Consider the following 27,441-nt stretch of genomic DNA (forward strand, 5'->3'; position numbering starts at 1 on the left):
CAAGAAAATTTCAATTCCAAATGTGCAAAATTGAAGAAATATAAGTTCAAAATTCGTTTCATTCAAACATGCTTTTCATTGGTGCAAAAACTTTACAAAAATTAATTTCAGCGTTTCCTAATGCTTCGAAATTTTTTGTATATAGTTATAAACAAATTAGGAAACACAAGTAATTTTTTAAGGGAGCGTTCACCCCTTGCCCCTCCATAATGCTTTTTTTGTTGAGGTTTCGCTGTATATTTTCATCATTACCTTCCCATAAAACAGACTTGTGAAAGGCTCAAATCAATTAATAATAGTTTAAACTATTCATATAAACAAATTACACAGGATTCGTCCTTTCTTTGGCTGGATTAAACTTGGTCTCGTGTATAGCCGAAAAACAAAAGACATTCACGTAAATAGATTTTCATTTGTTTTTCATATTGTACCAAGAAACAAAAGCCACTCACATAGACTGTCATTTATTTCTTGGCCTGAAGAAAACCGTTGCACTGCGTTACTCTCTTTTTAGTCTCCTAAAAGGTAAAAGCAGCCAACGTGTAGTGTTTAGAATTTTTCTCTGTGTGTTTTCTGTGATTTCTTTTGTTTCGTTTTTGTTTGTTAGTTGTACAGATTTATAAATTGCTTATCCTTTTTTTCTGTGGGTTTTGTTCATTTATTTCAGGTTATAGGTTCGCTATTAAGCCTCTTTGAGAATCGCTGATTTCGAAGCAAAGTGAGATCCCTAAAGACCTTTCATGGTTATCTAGCGCTGACCATGTCTTCGATACAAAGTTTTCACAGCAGATGTGCAAATCCTCTCCGTAAGGAGAAACATGTAGGAAGAATTGACCTGAGACTTCTAACGGAAAATCAGCAAATAGTGTTTCCTTATTTTCCGAAAGGCAGTAAAGTATGTGGTGCTTGTAGAAAAGAATGTAGAATTCTCAATTTACAGCAATCCAGAGTTATAGAAGAGCCTGGTATTAATGTAGAGGAAGAGATAAATGAGGACACATATTTTTGCTTGCCAATGAGAAATGAAAAAGAAGGATTGAATAATGAAAATCACTTATCGGGTCTTGAAGTCCTGATTCAAATAAAAGAAAAATTAGAGCAGAAAGGCACTACATATTCAGAAAAAATTTGTCTACTCCCCTTCCGCCTAAGGCTTGGAGTCGCAGACAAATCATGCTAAAATTCGTTGCTTCTGAATGTGAAGCCAGAAAAGCGAAACAGTTTCCAATATTAGGGTTTTGACTTTCCCGGAAGTCAAGCCAGGGCAAAAATTGACAGAAGAAACTAAAAGTTTGGTGATAAACTTCTACAAAAATGACGAAAATACACGATGGATGCCAGGTAAAAAAAAAAATTTCATGTCTATCAAGAAAAGATGGTACTCGTGAGCCAAGTACAGAAGAGACTGATTCTGTGCAATTTTTCAGAATTATATGCTAGATTTGTAGCTCTACATGAAAATTTGGAGATTGCATTTTCAAAATTCGTACAACTAAGACCGAAGCACTGTACTTTTAGCTGGACCGAGAGAAACTCACAATGTTTTCGTCTGAGTTTATTACGAAAACGTAAAGTTAATGTTAAATGAGATTGATATTAAACATTTAATTAAGGAAACTGACAGACCATTGTTAGATTGTCATGATTGCCTTAAAGAAATCACGTGCAGTGAACCCACTTACGCTTGTCATTTCACCAAATGCGAATCTTGTCCTGACATTAAAAATTGTTAAAAGTTCCCGACTCAATTTTGGCAGCAAACTGCTAGAAGCACTTTGAAGACTGACATAGCAGACGCTGATGCTTTCATAGAAGCACTCTGCACTAAACTTAAAAACCTGAAACCTCACTCTGAAGCACCTAAAAGTTATACTAAAGAAGGAGAGTACTTAATTTTGCTTGACTTTGCTAAAAATTATGCTGTCATCATTCGAAATTGTGCACAATCTTTGCATTAAAATAATAATCAAGTAACTATATTTACAGTAGATATTTATTACAAAGATGGAAACAAACTGGAGCATATTAGCAGGGCAATCATCTCAGATTGTTTAAGTCATGAAACTATAGCTGTGTACACATTCCAAAAGCCCATCAACGAGTAACTCAAAAATAAATTCAGCGTTGTTAACCAAATTTATTATGTGACAGACGGAACTGCGCAGCATTTTAAAAATAAATGTGCATTCATAAATCTTTTAAACCACAAAAAAATTTTTTAATTTTTGTAGAAAAACATTTCCAGGCAACTGTACATGGAAAAGGTTCAGGTGACGGGATAGGTGGAAAATTGAAAAGACTTGCGGCTAAAGCTAGCTTGTAGCACCTAGCACAGAATCCAACATGAACTTTGATAGAGTTATTGGAATGGGCTAAGAATCATTTAAAGGAAATAGTAATTCTTTTTAGTTCGAAAGAAGATCACATAGAAATGGCCAAATAACTAGAAACTAGATTCTTTAAGCAATTACAATTCCCGACACTCTAAAATACCATGGATTTATTCCAAATGAGAACGGACAATTGCAACTGAAGAAAAACTTCATTCGCAACAGAACATGATCTGTTTTCAAAGTTCAGAGAAGCAAACAATGCTCAAAAAAAGGCTAACTAAATAAATTATGATGAAACAGGATTTTTATCGGAAAAAGGTCAAGCTTTTGTTTGAAAATTTTAAAGTTTTGAATGAAATCCATATCTTTCGTTTTCATTAAATAATCATCTAAAGTGTTCGTGTTATTAAAATACACATTTATGTTACATTTTCTGAGAGAATTCCTTAAGCTTTCAGATAAAACTTGAATATAAGGTTGTGTAACTTTTAAATTGAGTTTGTTGTAAGAATCTTTCCATTTATTTTTTCATTCTCATCAAAAAAGGTATTAGACTTGTGAAGATTTGACCCCCCCCCCCTCAGTTTTTGTCAAATGTCCAGGTCTTGAGACCCCTTGAATCCGAAAAACAGATTTTCAAAAATGTGTCTGTCTGTTTGTATGTCTGTCTGTCGGTCTGTATTTCTGCCTGTAAGTCTGGCTGTAATTCTGCGATAACTTTTGAAAAAATTTATCTATTAGATTAGCCTTTGGTACACTCGTTTAGTGTCCTAAATTAAATGTCAAGTTCGGTAGCCAGTAATTTTGAAAAAAATTCAAAAAGTCGTTACATTTTGAATATTTGTGAGACCACTTTTTTTGAAATGCAAAAATTTCCTGTACGGAAGTTTATAGTATTTAAAAAGTTGAACAATTTATCCTGATAACTTTTTTCAGAAAACTAAAAATTACACATACCAATGTCGCATTTTTGAATCTATTTTTATAAATAAATTTCGTAGTATTTTAATTAAATTACATTCTGAAATTCTAAAATTTAATAAAATTGACCAAAGAATATTAAATTAGTCCATCTCTTAATCGACAAAGAATATTCTTCAATTCTAAATTTAAATTTTTCGCGCTTCATTATAATGTAGTTTTAGAGTTATAGAAGTCTCATTTTTTATTTTTGAGACTTATAACTAGTGTTGCTTTATAAAAAATGACTATGAAAAAATTGAAAATCGAGAATTATATTATTATTTTAAAATGGGATACATTTGATCTTGTTGATGATGTGAAAATTTTACTCCGGGATGATTATGTTTGTGTTTTTCTAAATTTATCTAATTCAGGTATTCACTTTATTTTATGTTCAACCTCCAAATTATATGTTATTTGTATTTATATAATCTCTAATTTTATAATATTGTTTATTCATATTTAAAGGCCTTTGATAAAAGTACGCATGTTGTACCGAAACTTGTAAGGAGGAATTTGAAAAGAGTTTTTTAAAATAAAATAAACATTGAGTTAAAACTTCATTTTTTATTCAAATTATTCTATTTCGTACGCAGGCCATAAGACATGATGAATCTCCAATTTAGTATATTGAAAATCTTTGGTCAAAGACGCGTTTTATAAGAAATTAAAAAAAAATATTTTGGTAATAAAACTGTTCGTTATTTATTTGATCAAATGTTAAACAAAAAATTTAAATGAGATTTTCGGAAAACCCCACATTTAATTTTTTTTGGGAACATTTGTTAAAAGTTTGCGCTAGTATCGAAAAGGCATCCTATCAGTTTTATGTCGGATGAAATATTTTTGAAGCTGGAAATATAAAAAAAAAAAAATTTTCGCAAACGATGTAAAACATTAGAAAAGAAATACGGGTATTTTTAGTGGATCTTTTTTTGCTGCGTAAGCTTTTATGTGAAAATGTTTTTCTTACTTTCATTTCTTCCGATAAATATGTGAAAATTCAATTTTTCAAAAATAGATCTTTTTTTTTTAAATTTAATACCCGGTTTCTTATTTTAAACGGAAGATATGTAGTACATATTACCACTCATTTAAAAACAAAAAAAAAGCCAAAATTGTGGATTAAGTTCCTGAAAATTATAAAGAATACAATTGTTTAAATAATCACTTTTTTAAAATAAAAAAAAACCTGGAGATATTGCCGAGATGAATCCAGAACTATTATTAGTTTTTCGATAGTACTTTTTTATATTTATAATAAAAGTGAAATAATGAAATCCGTATGCTACAAAGGATACTGTAAAAGTTTTTTTTACCTGCATCTCTTCAAAATTTGAAATTTTATCAATTTGGAAGATTTAGAATAAAAAATTTGACTTTTGATCTTAAGAATCGCCCAAATATGAGAGCTTTTATTAATATATCTTTAAAATTTTAAAGTTTGAAATTGAATCTTTTTCAAATTGTAGAAAATTAACTTTTAAATCTTTAAAATAACATTAGATGTATAATTTGGCAATTTACTAATATAGAGTACTAACGTTTAATATATAATTTATATATAATTCTGATTTATAATAATGATATTTATTCAAAATAATTTATTCATTTAATTTGGAAAATGAAGAATTGAATACTTGAGTTTTTACTCGCAAAATCTTTAAAATCGAAAAAATTGAAAAATTTCAAATTGTAATTCTTTAAAATTGACCTATTTCAACGAAAAAATGTTCCAAATTAGGGACGACTTAGAAATTTCTAAAAATAAAAATATTTCTAATGAGAAATTCCGAATTAAGAAATTCTCGAATAATAAAATTTGCAAAAGTTTATAATATTACCGAATTTAATAATATCCGAAAGAAAATGGTCAAACTTTAAAAGATCCGAACTAGAAAATTCCCAATTTTAAAGAAAGTTAAAATATTAAAATGTGTTAAAAAAGTTAAAATGTGCTTATTATTCAACAAAATTTAAAGAAAACATTCTGGAAAATTAAATTTTTAATAAAAACGGTAAAATTAAAAAGAAATTTTAAGTTAAATCAGTGACGAATTGAATCCTGCAAAGTTTCTTTCGAAAACTGTATTAAGTTCCGAGAAAATTTAGGCATAATCTTTTTTTCGTATGAGGCGTACCTATTCCTATACTTACTTTATGATAACATTTTTTTTAAACAAAATTTTTATTTTTATTTAAACAATAATGTTAAAACTTTAAAAATTAAACAAATGTTTCTTAGATCAAATATGTGGTTTTTAATAAACAAATAATATTTATTATGAAATCATTTTTTAAGTTGATGAATTTCCTAGTTCACATATTTTATAATTTGGAAAACGGTCGGCTATTTAATTATTCGGAAATGATAGTGTCGGGGATTTTTTTCGGGATTTTTCAGGCGTACCTCAATTTTAACTTTAAATTATAATTTTATTCTTCTCATGAAATTTAAAATTTCAGAATTTCAGAGGCTTTCACTTTAAAATAGTCAATTGAGTTTTGAATTTGAAAGGTTTCTTTATCAATAATTAGAAATCGTCTCTTCAAACATTGTAATTATTTTTTAATTTTCCATAAATGGCTATTTTTTAAAGAATACGTTTAATTTATTATGTTGCTTTGTAAATTTACAAAAAATATTAATTATTTAAACAATTTTAATTTGAAAGTTAAGACTAAGAATGTCTACCCGATAACTATTTTCTATTTTTCTATGGAAATTTACAAGAACTGTTAATTATTTAACCAATTTTAATTAAAAAATTAGGAGTTTGCCCTTTTTCTACAAGTCAATTTTTTCACGGATTCAAGTAAGAATGTCTATACGATAACTCTTTTTTATGTTGCTTAGCAATTTTACAAGATGTATTAATTGTTTAAACAATTTTAATAAGAAAATTAAAAGTTCCCTTTTCTTAAGACTCAATGTACTTGCGGCGTCAACCAGAATGTCTATCCGATGACTGCTTTCTATTTTGCTTTGCAAATTTACAAGAACTATTAATTATTTATAGAATTTCAATTTAAAAACTAAGAGTTTAACCGTTTTGATAAGAGTCAATTTTTGTACGGAATCGACTAAGAATGTCTGTACAATGACCATTTTTTATGCTGCTTTTCAAATTTACAAGAACTATTAATTCTTTAAACAGTTTTAATTAAAAAATTTAAAGTTTGGCCTTTATCCTACGAAGCAATTTGTTTTCGATTGCAACTGAGAATGTCTATACAATGACTCATTTCTATATTGCTTTGCAAATTTACATGAACTATTAATTATTAAAAAAATTTTAACTAAAAAACTAAAACTGACCTTTTTTCAACGAGCAAGTTCGTTTGCGGAGTCAACTAAGAATGTCTATCCAATGACTCTTTTCTATTTTGCTATGCAAATTTACATAAACTATTAGTTATTCGAACAATTTTAATTAAAAAACTAAAAGTGTCTTTTTCTAAGAGTCAGTGTGTTTAATGAGTCAACTAAGAATGTCTATCCGATGACTTTTTTTTATAATGCTTAGCAAACTTGCAAGAAATATTAATTATTTAAACAATTTTAATAAAAAAATTAAGCGTTTGGCCTTTATCCTACAAGGCAATTTGTTTTCGAAATCAACTACGAAGGTCCATTTGATGATTCTTTTCAATGTTGTTCTGTGAATTTACCAGAACTGCTAATTATTGAAACAATTTCAATTAAAAAATTAAGAGTTTGGTTCTTTTTCTACGAGCAGGATCTTTTTTTAAAAATAATTAACTAAGAATATCTTTTCAATGATTTTGTTTTCTCTGGTGCTTTGAAAATGTAAAATTATTAATTATTTTAAAAATGTTTATCAATAAATTTATAGTTTGGCTATTTTTGAAGTAAGGCGCACAATTTGTTTACGGGATGAACTAAGAATGTCTTTAGATGATCATTTCCCACCATATTTTGTAGATTTACAATAATTATTATTCATTTAAACAATATTCATAAACATATTGATAGTAAGGGTATTTTTCAATTGATAAACACAATTTGTTTACGAAGTTAACAAAGATTATTTTTGCGATGAATCTTTCCTAAGTTATTTGTTAAATTTGCAAGGATTATTAATTATTTAAAGAACATTCATAAAAAATTCAGAATTTAAATATTTAAAAAAGGAAAGGGTCAGTTTTTTTATAAATTCAACTAAGAACAGCTCTCCGATTAATTATAATAATCAAATTTTCATGATTTATTATTCAAACTACTTCCATGATTCAATTAAGAGTTTGGGCATTTTTTGAAGAATAGGCTTAATTTGTTTACGGAATCAACAAACAATGTATTTCCAATCCCTTTTTACCACGACACTTTGCAAATTTACAATAAATATTTTTAATTGAAATAAATTTCATAAACAAATCCAGAACAGTTTTAGATGCATGCTTTTGTTCATGTGCATAACCTTTCTTGTCCCGATATCAAGGAATCTAAGCTTGTTCTTCGTCCGTGGAACTATTCCATGGACTATTCCATGGAACTATTCCATGGCAAGCATGTTCGTTGCAGATACTTTGTTCCTCGCCGACTGTTCGGAACACCAAATTTACCGGATGAGACGTTTGTGTCTGCGTTGGAGAGTATTCTTTATAGTTGTAACATCCTGAATGAGGCTCAGTGGCACGCCCAGGTATGTATAAGTCTCACCGGCGCAAAGGTGTCGTATAGCGCTTCTATCAACGAGCTCAGGATCTTCAGGGATGCCATTAAGTTTTCCTCGATTCAAATAAACCTTGGCGCATTTGTCTAACTCAAATTCCATTCCAATTTCCTTAGTATATCGTTTGACAATCTCTAGAGCCAGATGTAGTTGCTCTTTGTTTATAGCATAGATTTTAAGATCGTCCATGTAAAATACATGAGTGACGTTGTACTTTCGATCTGCAGGTTTTCCGCACAAGTACCCATTGGAATGGCGAAGTGTTAGAGATAGTGGCAATAATATAAGGCAAAAGAGGAGTGGGCTCATGGTGTCGCCCTGAAAGACTTTTCTCTGAAAGGTGACCTTGTTAGTTGTCACACGATTTTTTCCAGATCAGATAGTAAATTTGGTTTTCCAAAGCGGCATCAATCTCTCTATGCACCTAATGATTTGCGGATGAACCTTTAAGCTTTCCGAAAGGCAGATGATAAGTCTATGGGAGGTCGAATCGAAAGCTTGCCGATAATCAATCAAGGTCATCGATAGGTCACGCTGGTAGAATGCTGCATCCATAAAGTCACCTTATTTTTTTAACACACCTCGTACATACCAAAATAGGAGTGAAATATCTGTGTGAAGCCTGAGTATTGTGATATCATAATCGACCCAATTTGCCCTCCTCAATAAAAGCTATAAATCACGTGACATAATTATATATATAACATGGAGTTACGGAGAAAAATCTTTGAATTTTTCTCATAATCCTGTAGTTTTTATTTGATTAAATAAAAATAATTCTTCACACTTGTTCTCTGTAGAAGGAAAAAAACTATCTTTCAAACAAGCGATTGTTCATTTTAACACGCAAAAATCTCGAAGCTTCATCATTGGTACAATGTGGTAGTAGTTCAGGGAAACCTGGAAATCAGGGAAATGTCAAGAAATTTTATTAGTAGAAGAAAGTCGGGGATTTTGAATATATTTTCCAAATCCAGGGAATTTTTTTAAATTCGAACTTGTTTTATACGTCGTACGAAAAATTTATGTTGAGCATGTCACATGAATAGGATTCTAGTATGGTCCGGGATAATGAAAAATTCAATTTTTCAAATTAAAGTTAGAGAATTTTAAAAATGAAGTTTGGGTTTATCTTTTGTTCTTTCTTTAGTTGTTTCTCAGTTATTTCAGTTGTTTCATTCTGACAATTATACCTTTAGTTAGAAATTTTATTCTTTTGTTGCAAATTGAACAATTTTTATTAAAACGCTATATTTTTTATTTAAATTATATAATATGTATCACATTGTACGTTAAAATTATATATTTTTTTTGGTAGAAAATTAAATTTTTTCGTTTAAGGTTGAAACACTTTATTAAGTAATCACTTTTTTATGCTTGAAAATTGATATTTTTATATGAAAATTCACGTTTTTGGTAAAAAAATTATCTTTTTTGTGTTTAAAATTGAACTATTATGTTGGAATATCACTTTTTTTCGTTAAAAATTTCTTTTTTTTTGTCGGAAATTGATTTCGTTTTAAATGGAAAATTCCCTAATTGAGTGAAAGCTGAAGGTATCAAGCGTGAAACGGACACTTTAATCAACGCCTGCAATTAGGCAACCCAAGTACGCCGGCACAGCTTGACACAAGTGAAGCCATACGGAAGGCGAGAGGCCACGAAGATAGTTGTGCGAAACAACACTAGGAATCGCCAAAGTCACTCTCCCGCGAACTAATTTTCCCCCTCTTAAAAATCCAAACGTTCGCGCTCTCTCCTATCGGTGAAACAAATCTCCTAGCGGAAAATTATGAAAGTAACTTTGCTCCACATAACGAGCCATCCGATCCTCAGCACATTGCGGAATGTGACAAAATTGTTTCCGAATTTCCCAAAATCGTAAGCACAGATAACTTCAAGAAAATAACCCATAAGGAACTGATCACATAAATAAAAAATACTATAAATAAAAAAGACCCCGGCCCCGATTCAATTACAAATCTAGTTCTGAAAAAGCTTCCCATATCTTGCCTGAAACTCCTTGCTCTTATCTTTAATGCCTGCATGCAACTAAGCTACTTTCCTGAATCTTGGAAAATAGCTCACATTTTAGTTTTTGAGAAAAAAGGCAAGGATCCATGTCATGCAATCAGCTGCAGGCTCATTAGTCTTCTCAATACAATGAGCAAAATCTTTGAAAAAATAATACTCGCTCGCGTAAACTTTCACCTCGAAGAAAACAGCATCCTCAAACCGCAACAATACGGTTTTAGAAAAGGTCACTCTACGCAGTGCATGATGCTCAAGCTAACCGAAGCTATTAGCTTAAATTTCAATAGAAGAAAACATACTCGAGCTGTTTTCCTCGATGTAGAAAAAGCTTTTGACAGTGTCTGACAAGCAGGATTGCTAAAAAACACTAATAAATTATAATTTCCCAAGAGGGCTCATTCTCTTTATAAACTCTTATCTTTCTCACAGAAAATTTTCAGAAAAAATAGGCCAGACACTCAAAAGAGAAACTCATCCGAGCGCGTGTGACCCAAGGCAGCATTCTAGGACCGGTTTTCTTTATTATATACGTAAACGACATCCCTGAGGTCCCAGAAGTTTCATTTGGACTATATGCAGATGACACCGCGTTATTCAGTTCTTCCTGGTCCATCCTAAAAATTTTAAAACTACTTAACAAAGCTCTTGAAGTCATCGAGGCTTTGGCTAAACTATGGAGAATAAAAATAAACGTAACAAAGCTAGAATCAATTTTTTTCAGTCATAAGACCAGTTAAAACAGATCCACCCAAAGTGTTTAACGAACCAATAGAATGGAAAAATTCCGTAAAATACCTAAGGGCTAAACTTTATAAACGTCTTGATTGGAAGCAGCATATCCATGAAACCAAAGGGAAAGCTCTCGGGGTTCTCTCGCGCTTAAATCCCATTATTAATAGACACTCTTGTCTAAAACCCGAATCTGGACTCCTAATCTACAAAACATTTAGCCGACCTATCATAACTTATGCATGTACAATATGGGCAGGGACGTCAACAAGTAATATCAATCACATTCAAATTATACAAAATAAATTTCTGAGCCGTATCACGAAAACCCTCAGACATACCAAGAAATCTGTCCTTCACAGAGAGTTTCAACTAGCATACATTTCAGAGTATATCTAAGAAACCACCATTAAATTTTACGAATCTGTATCATCATCACCTTTTGAACATATTTCCTCTCTAGGAAAATATAGTTTTGATCCATTTCGTAAACACGCGATGCCAAAAGACTTTCTTCTGAAATAAATCATCCAGGTTGAAGTGGCCCTGCCACCCCCGACCTACTAGAAACTTTTTTTTGTCCATATACCCCCACTTCCTTCTCTTCTTCTTTTCTCATCTTTTCTTCTATAAAATAAATTAACAGAGCACTTTGGTTTTTTTCCGCTTGCGGGATTTTTCGCACACATAATTAACGTCTCTTTAAATTCCAGTCATGTTAAATTTCTCTCAGATTGTGTAAAAATGTCCAAACGGGTAACAAACAATAACTTCTTCCAGTCCCATCATTCTTCGTGGATATTATTAATCGTGAGTGCGCGACTGGCGCGGCTTAAGGTGGGTTTCCTCAAATCTCGCGTTTTAGTTTATGACTGCTTCTCACTGAATCTTATGGCGCCCTTTCGTAATGAGCGAAACCCGACGCGCGACGGTAGGGACCCCGAGGGCGGCTACAAATCGCGGCGACTAGACTGCTCGAGAAGCAGTCTAGCCGCCCCGCCGTCGCGACTTGAGTATTCAAAAGTATTTTTATTTTACACTTTTTAAATACTTTCTCTGCGCAAGGCTACTTTTTCTGCTAATTATTTAGTTCCGCTTAAATATTTAAATATTTTTAAATATACCCTTAAAATTAATTGACAAAAAATAAAGAATAATGTTCAATTTTCCAATTTTAAAATAAATATCAGTAAACTAGAAAATAAAAAGATTCTAACTTTCATAAATTGTACAGATCGAAGGTTAAAAAAAATCAACGCTATAATTTTTAATGCTCTAATTTAAAGAATGAATCGACTAATTACAATTTTTCTTAAATCATATAATTTTAAGTAATTTCAGTGAAAAGCATTAAAACTTGATGGATTACAATTTTTTTGACACTTTTTAAAATAGAAGTTACAAATTATTAATTGTTCAGTTGCTTTTATACATCAACATTTGTTTTAAAATCTTGTTACATATTTCTTTAAATTATTTATTTCAAAGAAAAATCTTTAATATTTTTTAAAGGAATTTGAAGCATATTTTGTTATTATCTGAAGATCTTCAACCAATGTGAATAAACTGGCTGATAATAACGCGGAAAAATTTTCGTAATACTGTGTCATCACTGTAAAGACGCCGCTCAATGAAAATTTTCTGACATCCCTCCGATTCCCTATTTAAAAAAAGTTCTCGAATTTCACTTCGACTTGTATAATTCAAAAAATCATAAGAAGTACTTCCGCTTTTTTTTCCTTGAGAAGATTAATTATTAATTGATCCATGCTGTCCTGTGCTACTGTACAAGCTACTGCAGCAGAGATCAAACTGGACTGATTACAAACAACGCAATGAAAATTGATCTGGTCGCTTGCCTCCAGAAACCTTGTAGGAATCCCATAAGAATCACTGATCGCGCGACTAGTTTCGCACAAATCAAGTAGCGCGACTTCAGCCGCGCATACGGAAACCCACCTTTAGCCGCGCCAGCCGCCCACTCCCGTGCATTGGATCTCAAAAGAGGGGGCGATGGTTGAGGCCCCCTCATCCCCACCCCTTTTTCTCGGATCATGACAACTCGAACAGTGATCCCAGATCTGAAACGAGGTGCCATGGAGAATAGATATAAGGAGACCAATCTGTAATGCATGGACTCCACCAAAAAGGGTTAATCCCTGTTGCCAGAAGGACGCACACACACATTTGTAAAACCACACTCACGTATGGTTTAAAACAGTCCGAGCGTGGCGTGCCAACCGCATTTTTAAAAAATGGCCGCCTCCATTTTTTTGTTTTGACAGGTCGCCTGAACAAATAAATAATTAATAATCAGACAAGATTTTGTAAAATGTTTGTGGATTAAGAAATTATTCGTCATGGAAGAGATAGGTAGAATGTTTATGGAAATATCAAATTACCTTTACCAATACTGCGTGTGACAGGTATTCGACGCGTTTGTAACAAAAACAATAAGCATACAACTTACACCACTTTGAAAGTCTTGTACACTATACACTTGAAACGACACTTATTGGAAATTTTCGCATCTATATAGCGATTTTTAATTTTAACATCCTTGCCTTTATTCACAAACTATTAATTGTTCAAGCATTACTTATTTACATTTGAATTGCGTTTACATTGGCGGTCAAATTTTTTTAGGTGCAGTTGGCACGCCACACGAGGTGCACTCCAATATTATCACAGGTCTATGTCCGTGTAAATATAGTAGAAGGTGATGTACATGACTGGGTTGCGCGCGCAACCCATTTCTCCTCTTCTGAATTTGAAAACTCGAAGGTGCACGGTTGCCGGTCAAAAAACTTTTGCTGTTTTATTTATATCTCCATGCGCTTTGAAAAAAAATCAAGAAACTATGATTTTAATATTTTGAGATTTCGATTTTGAGGTTATGTTTTTTCAGGTGTAGAATATTAAAACTATTAAATATATTATTAATGATAATACTTTGATCTGCATTTCGAAGAAATTCAAGAAATTCACGATTTTAATGATATTTGAATATTTTCCGCAATTTAAAAATAAAAATATAATGAAATATCAGAATATAAATATTGTGATTAACATTTTGTTGTATATTATATTGTGTTCATTCTGTTGTATACTTTATATTGTATATATAATAGTAAATAATGAAAATAAATGATATAATTAAAAGTTTGTGATATTATAATTATATATAGAATAGAATTTATTGTCTTCATTTTATACTTTTAAAAGTTTTCACAATATTCTTTTGTCCTCTTAAATTTTTAAATAAAACGAAGCTACATATTTTCTCTCTTAGAATTTTTACCTGAAAATATAATAATTAAATTATTACAAATTTCTGTGTCTACATTACAGTTTCTCTGGTCCTTATGCTATATTAATATTATTATCATTTTATTAATATTAATATTAACTCTCTGTAAATGATTGTGCTGGAGTTTTTAAGTATTTGATGTTCGATTTGTCTATTAAACCAACAAATTTAAATAGCCTTCGGAATTTCGAAATGATAAAATTTGTTTATGAGAATCATTTGGAATTAAACAATTACAAACTATAGCTTCCTAGAATTTGATTATATTACACTTTTTCATGACTACTTGGGACTTCGATTTTCAAGATTTAAAATTACTAGCAATTTTAAAAAGTTTTAATATAAAATTTTGTACATGTTAGTACTTATTATTTGTAATTGTTTTATTTTAAATGATTCTCAGAAATAAATGTTCTATTTCTGAAAAAACATTTAAATTAATATTTATATCTTTTGATATAACATAATTATAATATGATATATAGCTAATTATACATTATATTAATTCTATTATAATGTAATGAAATATAAGCATAAAATATATCTGGAGTAATAGTATTTATCACAGAATTAATATTCTGATATTGCATATAGAAAAATTACTCACGCGAAACATTGAAATCATTAAAATGGCAAATTTCTCGCATTTCTTTAAAATGCGGTATAGTTGAAAGAATATTAACATTAATACTGTTCTATGTAAAATTAAAATGATCGACCAATTTGAAATTGCTTCCATTGAATGGAAATTCTTTAGTCTGAAATATATGTTGTCTTTTAAAGGAAATAAGATGGCATGTATGTAACCGATTTCACGGAAAATTTTTTTTACAATGTTGTGAATATTTAAGTTTTAAAAACTGATAAAATGAGAACGTAAATTATCCAAAAATTGTCGGTTTCTTAAATACAAATACTCAAAATTCTTTACATGTAATGCAAATTACGCGTATGTTAAACGTGCGAATTGAAGTTTTATACCCTTATTAGTCAGTAATTGGTCATTACAGGTGCCGCGAAAATTTTTTAATCTTTTATTGTTCGAAGAGTGAAATTTACATTTTTATATAAAACAAAACTAAAACTAATCGACAATATAACTGTAAAAGCAGATAATTTTGAAAAAATCTTACAAATATTATTTTTTATAACCCAAAACAAATGTAATAATTATTTAGTTTGTAAAATATAAGGAAAAATATTTATAAAAATATATTGTTTTTTGGGAATTAGGTAAGTTTTTGAATTTGATATTATGTAACTATTATTACTATTAAATTGGAATTTAAGAAATCCGAATTGCACATCTCATTAAAAGAAAGCATGTCAAGTTCAGGTTGCGAAGAAAAATCCCAATATACGAGGCGCCATTCCTCTTTTTAAGCAGCCTTGTCGAAGTTTCCACCAAATTTTTCGCAAAAATAGCAAATGTCCTCTATCAATTTCAAATTAGCACAATTTTTCGAAAAAATTCAAAAATTTGATATGATATTCTTGTAGGGCTATCGAAAAGTAACATTTTTCTTTTTAAGTACTATGAATAATTGTATAGAGGATTTTTAAATTATAAAAAAATGTGTATTTTCAAAATGGGCTTACTTTTAGTATTTTTATTTAGAAGGTCTGAGTAACGAACTTGGCATTTTCGGATTCAGGGGGCCATATTTTACAAAAATATAATACCTTCTCTGATGAGAATGTAAAAATTTCTGAAAAATTTGAATACTATTTTTACTGAAAATTTGTTCTCATTTTAAATATTATCCTGTCACGGAAATTCATATAAAAGTCAGTGAAATGTAAAGAAAATTGAAAATTCAATCTTGTGAAATGTAAATGAGAGTAATAAAATTGAATCCAAAAACGAGTAATTAATTGCGCGCAAGGGGCGCGTATCAGACTTACTAGTTATTAATAAATTTTCGTATTTATTCTATTGCTAGACAGAGGGAAAATCACGTATTCATAGGAATAATGTAATTGCGGTAAACGTAAATGTAAACATATGAAGGACGATTGTGTTTTGTTTTCATCAAGCAGGGCCGTCTATAGGGAAAGAAAAATCGCCGACTACGATAAAAATATATATATATTTTTTATATGTTAAAATATTAGCGTAATTCGAACCGATTTCAAGTTCAAAATGCTGTAAACTATTAATTCTTAATTCTAAGCTACTGAAATAAAAAAACTTTAACATACATAATTGAGGAGTTCTGGGCTAGAGGGCGACAGGCGCTCGAGAACGAGTAAAAGTATTGTCCAGGCTGTGACGTCAGGTATCAAAGGTGAAATTTGAAATTTAAAAAAACCAAAAATATAGTTAGATAGCTCTTGAATAATGAACCTGAGTCTCCATTTACAGTTTTTCTCTCGGGCTGCAAATTTTCCAGAAAATAAATAAAAACTGACATTTTTTAGTCGAAAAAACCAAATCTCTTTTTGAGTTTTATTCGTGACACTCTAACGGCTACAGGCGTCGCGAGCTCGTAAGAAATTCGCTGTAATTATAGAACTAAAAATCAAATCGAATTGAGATTTTCCAAAAATTTGGCCAATACATTGGCGGAAAATTCGTTTGCTTGAAATTTGTCGTAGCTCAAACTTCTCGCTCACTTTTTTAATGTGAAAGTCTAAAAACGTGGGTTTTCATTCGGATTAAAAAAAAACATTAGAAATTAACTTTTTGATCCTCTTTAGACACTGTAGCCTCCGCTAGAGTGTCACGAATAAAACTCAAAAACAGATTTGGTTTTTTCAACTAAAAAAATTTAGTTTTTATTTATTTACTGGAAAATTTGCAGCCCGAGAGAAAAACTGTAAATAGAGACTATGGTTCATTTTTCAAGAGCTATCTAACTATATATATATATATTTTTTTTAAATTTCGAATTTCACTTTTGATATCTGACGTCACAGCCTGGACAATACTTTTACTCGTTCTTGAGCGCCTGTCGCCTTCTTGTCCAGAACTCCTGAATTATGCTCCGACCAGCCATTTCTTTATGCAGGACACCTCTTGATATTACACAAAAGGATTCAAGAAACCGGGTAGGAACAATTGTGAAATTTACTATTAAGTTGAAAATGATAAGACTGTATTGTTACCATAAGTATTTGAATTTAAAAAAACGATAAGGTGTATTGTCAAGAAATTATACACACACGGAAAAGAAATTCTTGAGGTGAACGAGTGAATAGAGAATATATTAAACTCAAAGAAAGTGTACGCTTGGATTAGTTAAAACGTTTAGTTAGAAGAGTTACATATTTAGTTACTTTATGTAAATTGTTCTCGTAAATCAGGAATTTCGGCAAAATTGTTAAGTTCGAAAGTTTATTATTTTCGACAGATTATGTATAATTATATTATCTTCAGATAAGAAAAAAAATTTAGTTGTTATAGAAATATATTAACTTACAGTAACCAATTTTTCGTCTGGTATCGCGAAAATGAATTTCCCTGAAATCCGTGTAATGCATTTGAAGGTCAAGTTTGTTGTTTTTATCGTGATTATTAATATTTCAATATATTTATCGCCTACAATCGAAAAAAATGTAAATTATTATTACTGCATCATAAACTCCATTTAATATTAATAATCGCGCACATTTTAAGTGGTAAAAAGCGTTTAATTGTCCAAAGTAAATCTCAACTGTCACTGCTCCCGAATAGACGGTCGCCATTTTATTTCGCTGCTGCCATAATGCACCGACGCTCTTCTGACAATTGCTTCAGACACCTATTCTTAATATCCCTATTATAGCTATACTTATTAGGGGTTTGACTATACGATATTCCTGGTATATGGAAAATGGTCAAGGATATCCATTTTCGCTAATCCAGGGATCTTGCTAAATTCCTTCGTTCGTTTTCAGCCTAATGTTTGGCTATAATAAGGAATAATATCCCTGTCACAGCTCAATTTTTTTTACCGTGAATATTTTTTAAAAGTGTTTTTCTTATCAATTATTGATATAAATATTTATAGATAGGTAACACAGATAGATTTATAATACAAATATTTCCCTTTTTCCTTTTAGTTTAAACAATATCATACACTAAAGAAAAACTTGGACAATTTTTTGATCATTCACGTTATAATTTTATCAGTTTTTAAAATTCAAATGTTCACAACATTATCAAAAAAAATTTAAATAACATTAATATTCCACCAACTATTCCGCATTTTAAAGAAATGCAAGAAATTGGCGATTTTAATGATTTCAGTGTTTCGCGCCATTAATTCTTCTATATGCAATATCAGAATATTAAAAAATTTAAGAGGGCAAAAGAATATTGTAAAAACTTGTAAAAGTATACAGTGAAGACAATAAATTCTATTATATTCTATATATAATTATAATATCACATACTTTAATTTCTTTAATTTACTTCAAATGCGGATCAACATATAAATAAGTATATATAATAATAGTATTAATATTTATGTCATTTATATTTTATACTTAAAATAACGAACTTCAAAAGATGCGTCAATTTCTTGATTTTATTTCAAAGCGGATCTAGATATAAATAGAACCGACGAAGTTTTCCAAACGGCAATCGTGCACCTTCGAGTTTTCAAATTCAAAAGAGGAGGAATGGGGTGCGCGCGCATCCCAGTCATGTATATAGAGCATTCTCATTAGCCATAAAAATTTAAAGGGCCGAACCTCCGGGGATATACCCGTAAGGGAAAATACATTGCCAGTATAGGGATGACATATTTCGGAGATGTTCTTAAAATAAAAGAAGAAAAATGATGAAATTTTGTGCACCCAGGCACAAGATTTTTTCGGAGTTCGATAGGCAGAACTGAGTAAAATCAAAAGTTAATCGGAAAATCTTGTGCTGGGACTAGTAGTCTGTCAACAAGTGAACTTATTATATTGTCAAAGAGAAGAAGGGAAATGTGGATAAGTATTTTGTGTTATGGGCCTTTAAGTGCAAGTCAATTAGAAAATGCCCAGATTTGCGAGGAAAATTTAATAAAGTGATAAGTAAGAAATTTATGCATGTTATGTGTGAGGTTATGTTTGCGACGTTGTGTTTGCCACAATTTCAGCGGAAGAATTATTTGTGATTTGCATTTTTTTGCAATCGTTTGTATCATATCGGTATGCCAGCTGGGTTGGTGAATAAGGGTCATCTTGATTGGGTGTCTTTTCAAAAATCAGGTTATGAAAAAGAAGTCGCTCTAAAAAGGAAAAGTTCACTGCCCCGCTACCACCTGTATCTGCGAAAAGGGTTATTTCTCATAGGAAAATATAAATTCTGCCTAAAAATCCTTTAAATTTATTCAATAAGGATTCATAATTGTATTCAAAAACTCATTTTCTTTGGTCAAAAATGAAAGTATTTCATTTGAAAAATCTTTTTTTCTTGTGAAAATTTAATATCTAACTGTACATATAACTTTCTACCAAGAAAAATCTTGAACTTTCGTACCCTTTTTTCAGACGTACAATTTCGGGATTTCTCATGGAAATTTTTTTTTTATGGATTTATGTAAAAATACCACTAATTTACATTAAACTGGGAAAGAAGAATTCAATGTTAAAATATTACAATAATATCAATTGAGCTTTTTAATCCTGCGAGCAAATCGCTCTGTAAGAAGCTGCTCCTAACCTCAAAATCTCAATAAACTGTTATCGCGTTTTACGTCAGCAATGGAATTTGACAACTTAAATTGGAATGAATACAATACTTCACACGAATAGTCCTTAATTTTAATGTTCATACTGATGGAAAATAATAATTTATAACTAGAATATTAAGTTAAAACTAAAAATACTTTATTGTTGCACTATAACCTCACTCAGAAGCAGAAAAGTATCATTGAACTGCTTGCACTTCACTTTCACCACAAAACCAATTTCATAAAACTTATAAGCTTTCAAACTTTTTTGTCTTCACTTTTTTTGCAGTGCAAAAACTGCGACATTTAATAAAATATTACACTATATCCACTATTCTCACCGAAAGCACTGAGCTTACATTTTTACTAAAATCTATATCTTTAAGAGCATAGGGATCAAACTTTTCGATTTTTCTCCAATTTTTGGATATATCGGGCCTTGACGTCTCCAGACAATTTTCCCAAATATTCACTCAGCATTGCACTTACTGCACTGAAAAAAAATTTGCATTGAATCAAGTAGGCTGGTTTACTTGGCTGATTTTACTTGAAAGAAGCAAGCATTTTCTCGATATAAGGGACCGATTTTTTTGAATCAAGAAAATAATAGAATCAGGACAACTATTTGAATCAAGAATATATTTACTCTCAACAAAAAACTATTGAGTTAATTTGTTCCATTTTACTTATTTGCGTCAAGTTTAATAAAATATTGAATTAGGAATATTATATTCTCATGATAAGTAACGAAAACTCTAACGAAATGTTTCTTCATCCAAGTAAATTCATCTACTTACTATGACTACAATTTTAATGGAAACAAAATGTTCATGTTCTTGAGACGAGAAAATGAATGTATTCAGCGAAGAAATAATTTGACTTAGAATACTGCTTGAATATTTTCCTTCAAATAATTAATAATTTGAAACGAATGTCAGATTTACTTCAAAGATACCTATGTTATCAAGATAGAATAACATCAGTTTTTTCAACATAAGAACTATGGACTTGATACGATAGACATCGCACACATACTATTGGTGCACATAATCAATTTTGTTTATGCAAATGTAGATAGGAATTTGCATCTTTGATAAACTAGTAACTTTATGATGATACGCAAATCAAATCACTCATAAAACTATTTAAAAAATTATAAGTTTATTGAATTGGTAAGTTTTTGGTGGTAGAAATTAAAAATTTTAAATAGATTTGAAAAAAGTGTTTTTAATTTTGAAATAATTATTCAAGACTCAGAAGTCATTTCGTTCCTAAAATTATTAAAAAGTTATAAATTTACTGCGTCTATAATTTTTTTCGCTTATTATTTGTATGTATTAATCTACTTAAAATTAAACCATTTCGAATTTTCGTAACTGTGAAACATTTTGGTGAATCGAAAAATGACTGTGAATTTTATTCCTCGATTAAAACGGCCACCCTGACATTATTTTTGTGTAGTGTTCAAGGTAACAAAAAATCATCCGAACTTAAAAAGAACGATGAATATTCCTGCTAAATACAGGAATTCTTCATTCAATAAGGAAATATTACTTTTTTGGATTCGGCTAGATAAAAATTGATTTTCAAAAAGTTAAAAATTTTGTTATGTGAACCTTATTTAATTTAAATTTGAGTTGTAAGACATAGTTGTACTTAATTAACACACAATTTTCGTGTTCGATAATAACAGTTTGAAAATCACAAAAATGGTAAAATTCATGAAAGTCATTAGTAAAAAAAAATAGTTTTGAAAAAATGAAATGATCATGTGTAATGCTAATTTAAACTAAATAGGTTTTAGGCGACAGATTTTTTAACTTTAGAAAAAAATGTTAATCTAGCCGAATTATAATGTTGCGCGCATATAATGTTGCTATTTTACATAATTAAGTATAAATTGAGGGTTTTTAAAATAAAATTAACAGAATTAAGTTTTTCAGTCAATGAATTCAATGATCATAGAAAATTTCATTTTAACATGTCATTAATTACAGAAAATTTAATGCGCATATTATTAATATGTATATTTATAAAAACTCAATGAAAATTAAATATTTCAGTTTAGTATTCTTTTTTATTATGTAAATAATAAAAAATAAATATATGACGGCATAGAACAAAGTTATAAGCTTTGAAAAATCCTTTAAAATTCTATTATTACATTTGCTTGATAATTTAAGAAAATGTAATGAGTTTTTAAAGCAAAATATTTAAGTAAAAAGAATTCACTAACATTTCGAAAAACTGTATTAGGAATTCATTTCATTTTACAAAGGAACAATTACAAAGTTGACAATTAAAAGTTTTTGAGAAAGCAAGGAGGAATCATACAAATATTTTTCAGCCGACCACCGTGAGATCGCCTTTCACCTGCAAGTTCTTGCAGAGAATTCTTCTTCTTTACAGAATTCTTGTTTCTTCTGATTTTGAAGTATTTTATATTTAAAATAAAAATAAAGTATCGAGCACTTTTTTAAATAGGTAACATTTAAACTAGCGATCAATTTTTTCTACACATTTGCAATTATTTTTTAGGCATTGTCATTTGAAATTAAAAACTGAGTTGAAAAGTATTATGAAAGAATTTTATAAATCGAAACCTGTGCGTTTTACAGAGGTTTTCAAAAATCAGAAAATATTTATTAAATATTAAAAAGTTCTTTATTTTTTATATGCTTTAGATAGTTTTTGAGGTAATTAAATTTTTAAAGAAAAAAGTATTGAGGCCTTTGTAAAATAAGTGAAGGTTAATTATTTTTTGCATACTTTAAATTGTTTTTTTAGGAAAGCAACTCCATATTCAAATCTTTGTTAAAAAAGGTATGATAAAAGAATTCGATAATTTGAAAACTGTGCGGTTTATGAAAATTTTCGTATAGCAGAACATTATGTTTTGTCATTGATGTTATTAAAGCATTTTTTTACTTGCAACTTTTCTTTATTATTTATTACCTTTTGGTCGTTTTTAAGCGCTTTAAACATTTAAAAACAAAAAGTATTAAATGCCTCGTTAAATAAGTGAAACTTACTTCGCTTTTTCACATACTTTAAATTATTGTTTAAGAAAAGTTATTTTGCATTAAAAATTAGTAAAAGAGTATTATATACAATAAAAGAGTTGGATAAATTGAAAACTGCGCATTTTATGGACAATTTTCTTTTATTGTTAATTATTTTGAGATATTTTATAACATTTTTAAATGTATTAAGAAAAAAAAGTATCGAGCCTTTTTTGAAATAAGGAAAATTCAATTCTAAAATTTTTCTAAATAAAAAATGGTATATTAAAGTTGAGTTCAACAACTTTTCGTTTGAAGTTGGTTGAGGCTCACTATATGACTTGGTACGACCCTGCCTGGAAATTCGTACCCAAGATTTTGTCACCGAAATCCAAGTGCTTCGATAGCGAAGTCGGTAGAGCGCGCGGTTAGGACACACGAGTCACTTGAATCAAGTAATATTCACTTGATTCAAGAAAGATTTTTTTTTCCAGTGTGGTTGAGGCTCCGAGACATTGTATTTTGATTTATATTGAACATTATTTACTCGGGGTGCGCTTTCTAAGCATGCGCACGCATACGCGCATCATGCATGTCAGTGTTGTTCAAATTATTTCATTGACGTACGACGTTAAAAATATATCATTTCCTTAAAATAATACTATTTACCAAATGAAAATCAATATGATAGAATCAAAAAAGAAATCGAATATTTTGCAGATATAGTGAGTTTCGTGGCATGACGTCACGGTCGTGATTGGATAAGTGGAAATGTCAAGAAGGTTAGTGTGGGTGGCACATGTTCACATTGGACTGCGTACACCATTTTGGAAAAAATATTCTAAACGTAAAAGTAAGTTTTAAAATAATAAATATTGATATTTTTAAAATCTATAACCTCAACTTTTCGATAATTTATTTTATTTCGTGAAAGTGATAGGTCGTCAAACGACAAAAAATGGGACATGACTGAATAAGTACAACCAGAAAAAAGTCTTGTTCTTTAGCCAAATATTATTTGGTTTAAAAAAAAACAGGTTAGTATAAGTTAATATAGACTTTTTTTGAATCCAATAATGAATTATAAATAAAGTAGCTTTCTCATGAAGCAAGTAATTCTATTTAATTCAAAGCTGTCATCATTCTAATTAAATACAAACAAAAACTTTTAGTTTTTCTTCGCATGTGGATATTTGTCTATAATCGGGTTCGACAACTCGAGTTTCAAGAAATTTGCATGGTCTATTTGTTCACCTGAGGAAAAAAGTTAATTTTAATATTTTTTGTGTCTAAAATGAATTTTATTCTCTCCTAATTTACAATTCCTCACGAAAATCTAAGGTAAAAATATAAATTATGACGAAATTGTGCACAGAAGTAACAAAAATTTACGCATTGGTAATGTGGATTAAGAAAATCTTTTCTTGATTCAAAGAAATAATTTGCTCATTTCAAATTACTGACCCTAAAGAAATTATTTCTTTTATTACTCCTAATAACTTTTTTGAATCAAAAGAATTTTATTCGAAATCAAACAACTTATTTAAACGAATAATTTCTTTACATTAAAGAAATTGCGTGACGTCATTTATTAAATTCAAATAAATTTTCTTTTAATACAAAAATATGTTTATGTTGAATTAAAAGAACCTAGGCAAAAAAAGTTTGTTTTTTTTTTGCTTTTTTAATAAATACTTTTTTCTGGAGGTACACTCTATATTCGAAAAATGTTACTCTTCGTGGATTTATGACTTACATTTACGTTTAAAAAATTTGTTCTAAAAAATTGGTGAGAGACGACGGGGCTGTTCCACTTACAATACCCAAGCGTGGACCACTTGAAATAAGTAAGCTTTGGAATAAACGCGCCTTGAAATAATCAACACTTCATTGTATGTCTCTTTGGTCGAAAACTAAATTATTTTGTTGAAACTTTTTCTTTTTTGTAGCGAAGTAATATTTTTGGGTTGAAAATTCCTCAGTTTATTCGTCAATCAATATATTTTGTTTAAACTATGTCTTTTTTGTTAGAAAATCAATTTACTGATTTTCGTTAGAAATTATTATTTTTAACACAAAAAATTAAAAAACAAGGATTGACAACTTTCAATTTTTTAACTTATGTAAGCCTTTTGCACAAAAAACTTGCATTGTGAAACAATAATTATTAAATTTTAAACAAGTTTAAGAATACTTCAACAATTTTAGACTATGTTAGCTTTTTTTTTAAATTTTCTGTTCTAATTTTAAAAAATCTACTGTTGGTTCTCGCGCTTCGCGCTCGATAATATAGTAACCTCACGCTCCGCGCTCTATTTTTGCGCGCAGATTTTTTAAAACTAAAGGTGAAAGCATCGAACACAGTAATTTCGTGATTGTGAATTCTTCTTTGTCAAAGCTCCTTCGGCCTTCACGAGCACATTCTCATCACGTATGGCTTGCTTCGCATTATTTTGTATGCTGTCCAAGTTTTAATTTTGGATTTTTCAAAAAAATTCTAATAGTTGTTATGATAAATTTTCAGGGTATTTAAAAAACAAACTTTTTCTTGTCTTGACTTTTTTCATATCGTCCGTTATTTGGCTTAAAAGGTTCATTTTTGTGTGTTTTTTGGAATCTTCTAAATGCTATAACTATTGTAATTTTTTGTTTTATGAAATAGTGATCAGGATAAATTGTTCAACTTTTTGAATACTATAAACATCCGCACAGCAAATTTTTTGAATTTTCAAAAAAGTGGTCTGAAGAATATTCAAAGTGCGCTCACTTGTCTATTTTTGATCCAAAATGGCTTGCTAACGAACTTGACTTTTAGTTTAGGACACTAAAAGCGTGTACCAAAAGCCAATACAATAGAATGATTTTTTCAAAAGTTATCGTGCTCAGCGACAGGCATAAATACATACAGAGAGACCGACAGACAAAAAAATTAATAGAAACCTTTTTTTAGGATTCAGGGGGTCTCAGAACGTGGTCCCTCTAACAAAAACTGGGGGGTTGGGGCTGTCCAATTTTACACAAATCTAATACCTTTTCTGACGAGAATGTAAAAAAATATATTTGAGGGAATATTTACTAATAATTGTTCATTAAAATTAAAATTAAAGAAGTCTAAATGAGATTGAAATCAAATACATTTTTTTGAAAAGTCCAATAATCAAATTAATGTGCAGAATTCCTAAAAACAAAACCATGAATCCAACAACCAAATTTGGACAATCACCTTAAAATGTTCCCTGTCTGTTCGTGTATTTCCCTAAGGGAAGCAAAAAAACTGCGAGTTATCGAAAATTCGAGATATCGAAGAATTATGTATATCTGGGCGAAAATATGTTTTGCTGGAACATACACTAATGAACAATTATAAAAGAGCAGAATGTAGGCAAAATGCTAGAAATATCAGGATTTTCAACTAATAAACGAGTGCATGTTTGATATTAGGATTATTTCTCGTAAAAAAATTTGTTAGCCCTGAAAAGGGCCGACTGTAAACCCTGTAGGTGCTCAAGATCGAAATTTACTATGGCACGAATTATGACTAAGTCAGATTCAATATGCAGACTATTTCTTGAAAAAATCACTCAGATTTGTTTGTTTTGGTTTTTTGATTAAAATTTTACCATATAACTTTCAATCACGTTAAGTGCAGAAAAATTCTCTTCTGTAGTTCCGGTTTATTCTCGAATATATTTCCGTAATATTTCTAGACCATCTATGGCCTGGGAAAGAGTAATTGGTGATGATTCCATAATTTCATCACTACCTGCCCTTTCTTCACTCAACTCGTTATATTCTTCTTGAAACGTTGTAGTATTGAGGCCATGTGATGAGTTTTACAGCTGATCAAGTCAGCCATAAGATCAATATTTTTTGACCTATATTTAAAAATAAAAGTTTAAATAATGTGGAAATTTTCTTCGGGAAATGTTAATAAATATTAAAGGATCGTTTGTGGCCTTGCAAAGAGTTAGAGGAAGAAAAAAGTTTATTTATGTGAATAATGATTATCGACGGACACATTTGGATTTTACAGCAGAATTTTGACTTTTAACTTTCTCTGACGGTAATCATGCAATCTGTTTCACCCACAGACCCCTAGAAGTTCGAAGTTGTTTACTCGCTGCGCTAGTGCTGCTTTGACACACTTGATACCAGACTAATACGTATGTCAGACCAAATATGTTTATTTGCATTTCAAGTGCAAACATTAGTTTTTGCATTATTGGTGCATAATGTTCGTGAGCGATTTTTGTTGTTTTGTCCCACTTTGATAAATATAAACCTCATAAATAGCCCATTGACAACCTTGCAAATTCTTGCATGCCTTGTATTTATCGCGCCAAATTTTTAACACGATATCTCATTCCAGGTGGACGTAAGTTGGGAAAGAAAACTTCCACTGGTATTTTCTTCAAACAAAATTTTTTCTTAAAATTTCCACCGGAACAAAGCAGAGAAATGGACTTTATTATCTCCTCTTTCATTTCCCACACTTTGAGAGCGATACCTCATTTCGTTTAGACGTAAGTTGGGAAAGAAAAATCGAAGACCAGGTTTGGTCACGTGACCCTCTCGTCACATGGCCTTAAAGATTTCAATATACCACCTGTTCTCCAATTTCTGAAGAAAAAAGAATGAAGTAAGTGGTTTACATTGTTAACAATAAATGAAATCAAAACAAGTTATATTTGTCATCTGTGAAACCTGATTTGCGGAAACAGTTAGCAA

The 27,441-nt window shown here is 30.0% G+C and overlaps 1 protein-coding gene across 1 annotated transcript in view; it reads right to left on the minus strand.

Moving 5' to 3' along the window:
• Positions 1–7,763: 7,763 nt before the first annotated feature.
• Positions 7,764–27,441, minus strand: part of LOC117170788 (dynein beta chain, ciliary-like) — a 33,464-nt gene continuing 13,786 nt past the window's right edge. Inside the window, exon 7 of the mRNA XM_033357826.1 lies at positions 7,764–7,901. Coding sequence (XP_033213717.1) covers positions 7,764–7,901 — 138 coding nt within the window. The remainder of the gene's footprint in view (positions 7,902–27,441) is intronic.

This window comes from Belonocnema kinseyi, chromosome 4, assembly GCF_010883055.1.
Source record: "Belonocnema kinseyi isolate 2016_QV_RU_SX_M_011 chromosome 4, B_treatae_v1, whole genome shotgun sequence".
NCBI classification, from domain to species: Eukaryota; Metazoa; Arthropoda; class Insecta; order Hymenoptera; family Cynipidae; genus Belonocnema; species Belonocnema kinseyi.